Genomic DNA, 12,152 nt, shown 5'->3' on the forward strand with positions numbered 1-12,152 from the left:
TACCGCAAAAAAAAAAAAAAAAAAGAAGAAGTGACTGGAATCTGGATCTATTCTGAAAGTAGAACACACAGTATGTGCTGACAGACTGGATGTGGGTAGTAAGAAAAAGAGAGAAGTCAAAGGTTTTTTTGAACTGGGCAATTGGAAGGATGAGGTTGCCATTTATCGGAATGGGAAAAATTAGAGGTGGAACAGGTTTGGGCACAAAATTGGGAGTTTAGTTGTGAGCACACTAATTCTGAGTCGCCTACTACACATCCATCCACATGAAGATCTAAGATAGGCAGCTGGGGATGAGGATCTAGGGTTGAGAGGAAAAGTCCAGATTAGAAACATAAATTTAGAGGCCACCATCTACTACACGGATCAGCACACTAAGGCCTGCAGGCCAAATCCGGCCCTCTGTCTTTATAAGTAAAGGTTACTGGAACACAGTCATGCTCATTTATTTACACATTGTCCATGGCTGCTTTCACACGACATCAGCAGAGCTGAACAGCTGCAACAAAGGCCATACACCTTGCAAAACCTGAAAACCTAAAAAACATATGTAAAATAAACTAGCCCTTTACAGAAAAACTCTGTCAAATTCTAATAAACAGAACTGAAAGCTCGAGATAACAAGATCCCTTAGAGAGTGAAGTGAGTGCAGACAAAGACATAGTCTCAAGAACTGTGCCCTGGGATGCTCCTATCTTTGGAGGGCAAGAAGACGAGGAGAAATCCGCAAATGATAGTGAGGCAGACTAGCCTCAGCAGAGGAGGCGAACCTAGAGAAGAGTGTCCCAAAAGTTCAATGGAGAAAGTATATCAACAAGGAAGGAGTTGTTGTGCAGCTAAGAGATCAAGTAAGATGAAGACTGAGAATTAATTAGCGACATGAAAGTCACTGGGAGCAGGCTGGGGCACACAAGCCTAACTGGAATGGGTCAAGAAAGATAGGAGTAGAGAAATTAGAGGCAGCAAGCAGAGACAACACTTTCAAGGAGTAATACTATAAAAAAAAAAAAAAATTGAGGTGGTAGGTAGAGGGAGATGTGAGGTAGATAGGTCACCTGGCATACCCTGATCCACCTTGCACACAGCATACAGTGAGAACTTACAACTAGAGAAAACATGTCTATTTACACAGTTAACAGAGAAAATCCACACCAGCTACCCCATCATTCCATCCTAAGTATGAACAGAAAACCACGGATCACCAAGACCATGATGAGAACAAGTGACAGCAGCAGAAACATGGAGGGAGCAGATAAATCAGAGAACCGAAAAAGGAACTCACTGAAATATATTCTTAGATTATGAAAAAGATGCAATAGAAATTGAACAGAATGGCATTTTTGCAATTAAAAACATTATAGCTGAACTAAAACATTCAAAAAAAAGGTTTGGAATTGAAATCCAAGAACCCAGAACAGAAAGTTACCAAAAGTATGAGAGAGGATTAGAGACACAGGAGAGCATCCAAAAGGTCCAACATCCAACTAACCAAGTAGAACAGAGAAAACAGAAGGGAAAGAAGTTTACCCAAGAAATATTAGCAAAATTAATGCACACAAATTTTCAAAACAAAACAGTCGAAGTATACAATACAATGGCTGAAAAAGACCCAACCTAGACACCATCTCACAAAAGCTCCAAACATCTAGGACAAAGGGATGATTCTAAAAGCTTCCAGGGGGCTTCCCTGGTGGCGTAGTGGTTAGGAATCCATCTACCAATGCAGGGAACACGGGTTCGAGCCCTGGTCCAGGAAGATCCCACATGCCGCAGAGCAACTAAGCCCATGCGCCACAACTACTGAGCCTGCGCTCTAGAGCCCGCGAGTCACAACTACTGAACCCGTGCACCACAACTACTGAAGCCCGCACGCCTAGAGCTCGTGCTCTACAACGAGAAGCCACCGCAATGAGAAGCCCGCGCACCACAACAAAGAGTAGCCCCCTCTCGCCGCAACTAGAGAAAGCCCGCATGCAGTAACGAAGACCCAATGCAGCCAAAGTAAATAAAATAAAAAATAAATAAATTTATTTAAAAAAGACAAGGATGTGATACCCTCAAAGTTGTAAGAAAAAAATTTTGCCCAAGTCTTCTATACGAAGCCAAATACGAATCAATCAAATGTGAAAGCCAAATAGAGAAATTCAGATGGCACAGCTTTAAGAATGGGGGCCATTTGGGCTTCCCTGGTGGTGCAGTGGTTGAGAGTCCGCCTGCCGATGCAGGGGACACGGGTTCGTGCCCCAGCCCGGGAAGATCCCACATGCCGTGGAGCGACTGGGCACGTGAGCCATGGCCATGGCCGCTGGGCCTGCGCGTCCTGAGCCTGTGCTCTGCAACAGGAGAGGCCACAACAGTGAGAGGCCCGCGTACCGCAAAAAAAAAAAAAAAAAAAAGAATGGGGGCCATTTAACTCATATCAACAATGATGTGGGCAACAATATTAAGCCGCTGAGATGTGAGGAACTGACTAATACAAGGAGTCAATAACTTTTATCTAACTTGATAAATCTATTAACATGGCAGAAGGAGGTTCAAGAAATAACCCTCAGAGGAATTAAAAACAGAAATATCAATAGTTAAAATAGATTCTCTGAAGGGTACTTTTCATTATGAACCCTCTGTACACCTGGATTTGTTACCATCTGCAAGTATTAATTTGATCTTAAAAAAACGTAAAAGCGGGCATAAAAGAGAGGCTAGGAATGAGATCTTCTATGAGTAACACAAAAGGACTTTGTTTCCGCAGCTCAGATACCTTTCTAATGTTTCTTCCAGTTTCCTGCCTCTGCTGCTTAAGGTTGAACTTAATTATGAGTGACCTTCAATTATGACACACACAACAAAATACTGAAAACCTTTTAAAAAGTAGTATTCTACAAAACATCCACGAGAGGGCAGTAGAACCCTCTTTAATACTCTACCAAAATAACGACAAGGAATTCTGTTTTTAATTAATTTTCATGTTAGGCTTAGAATCTTTTCCTAGAAAGCAATAAATAGCTGTGACCTTTATAATAAAGAAGCAGGCAGCATCTAGATACAATTAAAGCATCTTTCAGCTATATATCTGCAGCCGGTATCTATACAGTATTCAATGTAAATCATTAACACTTTTAACACTATAAGAAATCAATATACATTTCATTAAATAGATGTGTGAAGTTGTGAACATCAGGGCCCATACTGGACATACTGCTGCCATTTTTCACTACCCCCTACTTCTATACCCAGTAATGGACTTGGAAATCCAAGTCTCCATTCTGCTGAGCAGAAGCAAGCTTCAGAACAAAGACCCCGCATGACAGTGACCACCAGACACCCCCAATCAGCTGAAATGGAGATGAAACCCACCCACCACCCCAGAAAGGAAAAAATGTATGCTGTAAAAAGGAAAAACAAAGATGAAAAAAGATTAGAAGACCAATTCAGTTCACTGCTAAAGAACACTCTTCAGGAATTTTCTTAAAAGATCAGGAGACCCAATGAAAAGTGTCATTATAAGTTCTTACCTTTGCTGTGCCAGTCTGAGAACCATAGAAAATCTTCACTCCAGACACAAAGACTTCCTTCTTTTGAAGAGAGATATAGCCATTTGTCATCAAATCCCGAGATGCTTTCGGAACGGTTTTCTCCTGTGAGTTTTTGTTCTTGAAATAAACACAAAATCCATGAAGTTTGAATATTTTCCCAACTTCATTAGGAATGAAAATTATCAATCGCTCAGATACTGACCCATTTTATTATTCTCTTAATTTTTTGATTGTACTCCTCAAATATTAACCCCTTGGTATAATTAGGTCCTTTAAAAGCAGGGCCCACATTTCTTAAGACTATAATGATTCCCATTCCTTCCAGGATAAAACTATACATACTTTCACCCATAATGTGTTGTAATGGAATAATAGTAGAAACTTATTTTCTGATTCTTAATTACTGGAAAGAAAAGAGAAGACTACTACCCCTTAAGGGTGCTAAGCACAAAACCTTCCTGTATCTTAACAATGAGACTTCCACAGCCCATCAAAGAAAAGGTAAATAACTTAGTCTATAAAAACTGACAAGAAAAATTTTTTGGCATTGAAAAACTATTTCTAAAGACCAAACATAAAAGTGATCGAAAGTTCCTTTTAGAATTTCTATATTTTTCTGGAAGCCTTAGAAAATCTGCACTCTGCATTCTCTATAAAATTTGATGCCAAATACTCTCCTAGAAAAAGTAACTCCACTTGGGTTTCCCTGGAGGCACAGTGGTAAAGAATCCGCCTGCTAATGCAAGGGACACGGGTTCAAGCCCTGGCCCCGGAAGATCCCACAGGCTACGGAGCAACTAAGCCCGTGTGCCACAACTACTGAGCCTGCATGCCACAACTACTGAAGCCTGCGTGTCTAGAGCCCATGCTCTGTAACAAGAGAAGCTACCACAATGAGAAGCCTGCGTACCACAACAAAGAGGAGCCCCCACTCGCCGCAACTAGAGAAAGCCCACACGCAACGAAGACTCAACACAGCCAAAAATAAATAAATATATATATATTAAAAAAAAAAAAAGTAACTCCACTTACCTGCTTTTTGATGACAATCTGGAAACAAATCCAAAGGCTAAAGCCAAAGGCAAAGCCCAAATATATGTAAAACCTGTTTATCCATAATGATATTAAAGATGAGAAGTCCCACATATCCAAAGAAGGATCTAAATTTAAAATGACACATATAAGTAATTTTATTTGAAGTTACATATACAATGATATCCATTCTTATTTTAAGAAAAAAAAAGAAAAACCAACCTTCATATTCAACAACCCCACTAAGAAAACTATAAAAAGCAACTCTAATAAAAACAAGACACTGTGATATGTAATATAATTGTCATGATAATGCTAATTCAAAAAAAGAATATAAAATTTTATCTTCATTTGAATATAGCGTTTGGAAAAGAAGGGTACATAAAGTCAAAACACTTTATGTGGAATTATGAGTTAATTTTGCTTTGTTATGCTGCTCCATAAGAAAAATACTACTAAACGTATCCCTCTTTTTTTTTATTTTAGTTTTAAAGACAGACATCTACTTGCAAAGGGTTCTCAAATAATTGACCTCAAGTCCCAGTTTTTTTTAAGGGAGATAAGGATGGACCTGGACTCAAATGCTGAACCTGGGGGTAATTTCAAAAGGCGAGGTCTAAGATTTGAGGTTTACAGGTGCTACTCCTGGAAAGGACCAAAAGTCCTCAACACACGTGGGTAAGGGGGAGAAACAGTTTTCTCTGTCTTTTGCTTGAGGTTAGAAGCATAGTTCTAAACTCATCTCCTAGCCTCAAAAGGCAAAAGCCAGGTCACGAGCAGGGATCAGTCCTCCCTTGCCCCCAGCGGCACTGGTCCCGGGCTGACAAGGGCAACATACTCTGGAGGAAGGGGCCCGAGGGTCTCAGAAAAACGGTTTCCTCCCTTCCCACCCCACGAACCTTACCCGCCTGTGGACCTTACCCATTCTCCTCAGAGCCCGAGCCCTGCAGCCCGACAAGACACCAGGACTGCTGACCTAAGAAACTTATTGTCCGGCGTGGATACTGGGAGACCACCAGAAATACCTCGTAGCGTTAGCTGGGTGCCCACAGTCGGAGGACCTGGGGGCAGCCATGCCACTCGCAGACCTGTCCGGATTGGCTCAGAGGAGGAACGGGGCGGGCCCAGAGAAAAGCACCGCCCAGAGCTCCGGGCGAGGAAGCGGGAGCGCTGCTCGCGCGGCTCAGGAATCCGCGCTTGAGAGTTAGGGGCGAATCGGGAGAGAAGCAGGGAAAAAAGGAGGGGGTGGGGGAGGGAAAGTCGGCGTTAAGAGACTAAGGGCATCGCCAACCGAATGCAATCTGTGGGCCTGTTTGAATCTCATTTGAAACACACCGACTGTAAAAAGGCATTATTTAGGGGAAATTTGATTATAGACTAGCAATGAGACGCTATTAAGGAATTATGGTTAATCTCGGGTGTATTTATTAGGAGTTTAGATTGAAGTATTTAAAGCTAAAACTTGATGATTTGCTTTAAAATACTCCAACAACAAAAGAAAAGAGGGAGAATGAAACAAGAACGGCAAAGTGTTGATAATTGTTGAAGCGGGGTGATGGGTACGTGGTAGTTCGTTACACTTTTTTCTCTACGTTTTTTGTGTTTAAAACTTTTCTGTAACGAAAGGGTAATGTGGGCGTGGCCCGGAACTCCGCGGAACTGTGAGGTGCCCGGCACTGAGTTTCCACCCGGTCACCAAACATTAGCTCCATCAATCAATCAGAGCTCTTTCGTTCGTTCTGTAAAGAAAATTACGTCAAGGAGGAGCCCCTCTCTTTCCGGGCGTGGAACAGTGTCGTAAAAGCCACAATGCGCAGGCGTTCTAGCTCCCTACTCCTCGCCCGGTTTTCTCAACACCTGACGCCTGCGCAGTAAGTTGCGTGGGTGTATTGTGGCTGCCGAGTTAGTCAGGGCGCTGCGCAGTCTGCGGGCGTCACTGTGCCGCGCGCCGCCGGGTGGTTACATCGAGGTTCAGTTGGCCCTCAGGCCGAAAGCGCGGGTCTGCCTTGGTTCGCCGGACCCAAGGTCTGTGAGCGGCCACGATGTCGATCTTCACCCCCACCAACCAGATCCGCCTGACCAATGTGGCCGTAGTACGAATGAAGCGAGCCGGGAAGCGCTTCGAAATCGCCTGCTACAAAAACAAAGTCGTGGGCTGGCGGAGCGGCGTGTGAGTGACACTCTCCCTCTGGGCCCTGGCTGGAGCTGGTAGCCTCGAAGGCGGCCTCCCTTTGGTCGTCTAACGAATGGGCCCAGCTGGGGTCTCGCCAGGGAAGGAAATGGGAAACTTACTCCTGCTGCCCGGGCTTAGGGTCTGAACCAGACGTTCCCTTTTTTTGTTGTTTGGTTTGGGGCTTGGTTTTACTTTGCTTCCCAGGTGTCATAAAAGCCACAGCCAAGAAACCCCCATAACTGTGGTCCTTTCGTCAGAATGATGATAAAGGCAAAGGGCCTGGTCTTCCAGGTGCTTCTATAGTTCGTGCGTTTGTCACAGATCTCAGCCCAGTAGTTGCACCGAAGTGCGTAAGGTCTTCACTGCTGCCATCTAGGGGCTGGAATTCCTTGGCAGCAGCCGGACCCCACCCTTCAGTGATGGCACACATATTCCCGCGATGTTTTCCACCTCTGAGTAACTGCGAATACAAATGGAGTTCTGGATTACGAAATGGCCCCCTGGAACCGCGGGTCATTTAGGAGTATTTGTTGTTTCTTACTATTCATATCGTCGCCTTCTTGTATTTAAATGTGAATGAACTTCGAAGTTTCAAGCATACTCACTTAGGACTTTCTCTCCTGTCCTCCCAAGGGAAAAAGACCTTGATGAAGTTCTGCAGACGCACTCAGTGTTTGTAAATGTCTCTAAAGGTCAGGTTGCAAAGAAGGAAGCTCTCATCAGTGCGTTTGGAACAGATGACCAGACTGAAATCTGTAAGCAGGTGGGTTCTAACAGTTGCAGCATAATTGACCCTAATATCCAGTAGTATTAGATATTAGATTACAGGTATGTTAAACTTTAAAGTACTGTTTTTTTGGAGTGAACAGTTACTGTGCAATAATTCGATCTGTGCAACATCACTTTTAATAATTCAGGACTTGGATATTTTTTGCCAAAGCCTCCAGAAATCAGATTTCCTACTAAGCTGCATTATTTTGTCCATTTATATATTTTTAGTGTAATATACCTGAAAATAGAATTCCTTTTCAAGTATTTCATCATTTACACCCTCTGCTAAGATTACCTCTAACCCATCCCCCATCTAAATAAGTAAGATTTTGGAACAAGATAATCCCTTTAGGCAAAGCTCAAGTTATTAACAAATAGCAGTAGCTGAAGAGGATGAAATTTAATTTTCTCCCCAGTTATTAACTCCTGTGGTTAGTTAACAAGTAGTGTGGAATAAAGATATTACTTTTCTTAAACTTGTTGGGTTTTTTAAGATTTTAACTAAAGGAGAGGTTCAAGTGTCAGATAAAGAACGGCACACACAGCTGGAGCAGATGTTTAGGGACATTGCAACTATTGTGGCCGACAAATGTGTGAACCCTGAAACAAAGAGGCCGTACACCGTTATCCTTATCGAGAGAGCCATGAAGGACATCCACTATTCGGTCAAACCCAACAAGAGTACAAAACAGCAGGTGAGTTGTTTTTTAATGTCAAAAAGTGTCCATGAAAGTCAGTGTTCTCTGAGGAAAACATTAAAATAGTTGGTCTGTAATAACAAAATGACACTACTTGGAAGCAAGTGGGAGGAGGTTTTGGGTAGAGGGGAAGGGAACAATGGAGATTTTAGAGAGGAGTGATGGAATTTCTTTTAACTAAACACAAATATACTAGGACTCTCATCTTCCTATCCAAGTCAGACCTTTAAAGATAAAACTTGGATTCTTCCAACAAGGACCTGCTGTATAGCACAGGGAGCTTGGCTCAATATTCTGTAATAACCTAAATGGGAAAAGAATTTGAAAAAGAATGGATACTTGTATGGGTATAACTGAATCCCTTTGCTGTACACCTGTAACTAACACATCATTGTTAATCAACTGTACTCCAATATAAAATAAAAAATGTTTTTACAAAGATAAAACTTGGATTTTTAAAGCATCATTTTAATTCCAGTTGTTCGATTTTTTTTTAATGTTTGTATACATACACTATAAAAGTCACCCATTTAAAGCCTACAGTTCAGTCATATACTCATAAAGTTTTTGCACCCTTCCCTGCTACCTAATTTGAGAACATTTCATCACCCCAGAATGAAACCCTGTACCTGTTGGCAGTCACTTCTCATTCCCCTGTCTCATAAGGAGGGAATAAGGCAACTGCAAATTTTATTTCTGTTTTTATTGACTTGTCTATTCTGCACATTTCATATAAATGGAGTCATACAGTATGTGGTCCTTTCAAGGTTAATCCATGTTGTAGCATCTATCAGTACTTTTTTCCTTCTTAGGACTGAATAATAGTTCATTGTATGGAAATACCACCTTTTGTTCATTCATCAGTTGGTAGACATTTGGGTTGTTCCCACTTTTTAGCTATCATGAATAATGCTGCTATGAAATTGATTGCAAATTTTTGTGTGGTCCTATGTTTCCATTTCTCCATACCCAGGAACAGAATTGCTAGCTCATATGGTGACTGTATTAACCTTTTGAGGAATTGCTCAGCCAGTTTCCAAAACAGCTGAGCCATTTTACATTTCCACAATCAGTGTACAAGGGTTCCAGTTTCTCCACATCCTCAGTGATGTTTGTTATTGTCCAACTTTTTGATTATAGCCATCCTGGGGGTATTGTTCTGGTTTTGATTTGCATTTCCCTAATGACTGATAATTTGCGCATATTTTCATGGGCGTATTGATCCTTTGTCTTCTTTGGAGAAATCACTCTTCGGATCCTTTGACCATTTTTTAGTTGATTAGTTGTCTCTTCATTATTTAGCTGTAAGAGTTCTTTATATATTTTGGATACTAGTACCGTATCAAATGCATGATTTGCCAGTATTTTGTCATATTCTGTGGGTTGTCTTTTCACTTTCATGATAGTTTTTTGAAGAACAAGAGGTTTTAATCTTGAAGCCCAATTTATCTATTTTTTTCCTGTGGTTGCTCATGTTCTTCACGTCATCTAAGAAACCATTGCCCAGTCCAGCTAGGTGGAAACTGCTTTGTTTTGAATACCTTCTGCAGTAATGCAGCAGAAGAAGCAAAGAAATTACAAACGTTTTTAATTTTGTCTTGATAGGCTTTGGAAGTGATAAAGCAGTTAAAGGAGAAAATGAAGATAGAACGTGCTCACATGAGACTTCGTTTCATTCTTCCAGTGAATGAAGGGAAGAAGCTGAAAGAAAAACTCAAGCCACTCATCAAGGTTATAGAAAGTGAAGACTACGGTCAACAGTTAGATATTGTAAGATTAACATACTCTTGTTTCTTTGCTTCCACGTTACCAAAATACTTTCTTCTCTAGTCATAAATCTGTCACATTTAGAAGGTGTGAACAGTAAGACATTTCCAGTAACGTCTTAACTAGAATTAGGTAAGACAGTCAAGGTCTCTGTAGAACCAAATTGTCATTAAGAACACTTACAATTTTTGTTTGCTTTTTTAGTTAAATTATTCATGATAAAATGATTTTGGTCAATGCTCATTTTCGATGAGAGAATATATTTTACAGTGAGCCTTCTATTAATGAGGAAATTGGAAATAGGACTAAAAGTTTGTCATTCTCATTTACCACAGAACATTTTAAGGAAGCAGCAAAAACATCATGTCTTTGGGTCCTCACCCCACAGCTTCAGACATCGCGTAAATTCAGCTGTCTGCAAACCCACATCTTAGAGCTTTATAGCTTCTTGACAAATAAATGAGCTCTAGAGGACTGTTGCCCTTTCCACTGTAGATGTAAAACAACACATCTGACACTCTCTGAAGTTCTAAAATCTTTGCATAACTTTGCACATGGTTTCTAAATAGGCCTTCCACCTCTTTTTTTTTTTCCTTCAAATGTGGATACAAAGAGATGATTTCATTTAACTGTAAATTTTAACGCTAAATTTTTGTATGAAAAGGACGATAGGGGCTTCCCTGGTGGCGCAGTGGTTGAGAGTCCGCCTGCCGATGCAGGGGACACGGGTTCGTGCCCCGGTCCAGGAAGATCCCACATGCCGCGGAGCGGCTGGGCCCGTGAGCCATGGCCGCTGAGCCTGCGCATCTGGAGCCTGTGCTCTGCAACGGGAGAGGCCACGACAGTGAGAGGCCCGCGGACCGCAACAAAAAAAAAAAAAAAAAAAAAAAAAAAAAGGACGATAGCCTTCTAATCCAACCACTTCGTTTTACAGCTGAGGAACCTGGAAAAGTCCTCAATAGGGAGAATAATGCCTTGTCACAGGGGCCTGCGTGCATACTTAAGGGCAGAGGCTGGACCAGAACCCAGCCCACCGTCCTGTGCGTTGTCTTATCTGTGGTTGTAGAGAGACCTGGAAAGTATAGTGTGTTTGTCTCATAGGAAGTGAAAGCTGTGTCCGTTCTATGGTACTGCTCTTCCTCATGTGGTCCACAGCTGTGTTCAATGTTTCAGGTGTGTCTCATCGACCCTGGCTGCTTCCGAGAAATCGATGAGCTCGTAAAAAAGGAGACAAAAGGCAAAGGCTCTTTGGAAGTACTCAATTTGAAAGACGTGGAAGAAGGAGATGAGAAATTGGAGTGACAGTCGTCAGTCTCTTCAGCTGTTAAACACTGAAGCATTTTCATTTCCTACAGCCCTGTTTTCTTTCTGTGATCTGCCAAATAGTTGCTCAGATGAGTTGACATTTTCCATCTTTGTGGCAAACATGTACACAAGAACTTTCCTAAGTAAGTATTATAATGTGGGATTAATTTAGTTTTAATTATCAAATGAAGTTTTAGGCAAAAGTGAAATACAGAGTCCAGAGTAGCATTTTGTTACTGCCTCATGCCTTTGAGCTTTCCAGGGTGAAAGTTATTTGAGACAACTCTTGTGGATAAAAAATAAGTTTTGTACATTATAAGAAAATAACTTTGGGAGGATATATCTGTATGACAGAAAGGGAGGATTTGCCAAAAAAGAAAACGTGTAGTGTCTTATTTCTACTTAATGAAATGTGTTTATAGGGGTAACTGTCTCGTGACCTAATACAAAGCTTGGATGATGACTTCTTGATTTTCTGAAAAATAGATAGTTGATGACTGTGCAGGATTTCAACATGCTGCCATAGCCTAGGTTATTCTTGGTAAAAAATACAGCCATTAATTGCTAACTCTTAAAGTTTATAATATATATTACTAGAGTTGAAAATATATGTAATCAATAAAACCACTGTTTATTTTTGTTAAACTATGGCTTGTATTTCTAGACAGCTTGCTAACTTTTTCTTTTCTCTGCCTCTTGTCTGGTAGGATGGGAGAGTTCTTAGCAGGATTAAACAGTTCAGGAGGAGGAGTGCTCAGAACAGGGCCTGTTCTGTTAAATACCTGATAAACCTTAGGGATATTATTTGGGATGTAATTGAACTTGAGTATTTTAGTATTTGAACCCTTAAATAGACAATGTGCAAGTTTTTTC

The 12,152-nt window shown here is 41.2% G+C and overlaps 2 protein-coding genes across 2 annotated transcripts in view; one reads left to right on the top strand and one right to left on the bottom strand.

The window, feature by feature from the left end:
* LOC103087817 (S-adenosyl-L-methionine-dependent tRNA 4-demethylwyosine synthase) overlaps positions 1–6,277 on the bottom strand; it is a 10,809-nt gene extending 4,532 nt beyond the window's left edge. Inside the window, exons 1-4 of the mRNA XM_007452827.1 lie at positions 6,187–6,277; positions 5,591–5,761; positions 4,566–4,693; positions 3,513–3,650 (exon numbers count right to left, since the gene is read on the bottom strand). Coding sequence (XP_007452889.1) covers positions 3,513–3,650; positions 4,566–4,693; positions 5,591–5,761; positions 6,187–6,277 — 528 coding nt within the window. The remainder of the gene's footprint in view (positions 1–3,512; positions 3,651–4,565; positions 4,694–5,590; positions 5,762–6,186) is intronic.
* A 330-nt stretch (positions 6,278–6,607) lies between these two features.
* Positions 6,608–11,276, top strand: SBDS (SBDS ribosome maturation factor). Its single transcript, XM_007452643.1, has 5 exons — positions 6,608–6,735; positions 7,372–7,501; positions 8,004–8,204; positions 9,813–9,977; positions 11,148–11,276. The coding sequence occupies exons 1-5, from the start codon at positions 6,608–6,610 to the stop codon at positions 11,274–11,276; spliced, it is 753 nt and encodes a 250-aa protein (XP_007452705.1).
* Positions 11,277–12,152: the final 876 nt, after the last annotated feature.

Source organism: Lipotes vexillifer, unplaced genomic scaffold, assembly GCF_000442215.2.
Source record: "Lipotes vexillifer unplaced genomic scaffold, Lipotes_vexillifer_v1.1 scaffold426, whole genome shotgun sequence".
NCBI classification, from domain to species: Eukaryota; Metazoa; Chordata; class Mammalia; order Artiodactyla; family Lipotidae; genus Lipotes; species Lipotes vexillifer.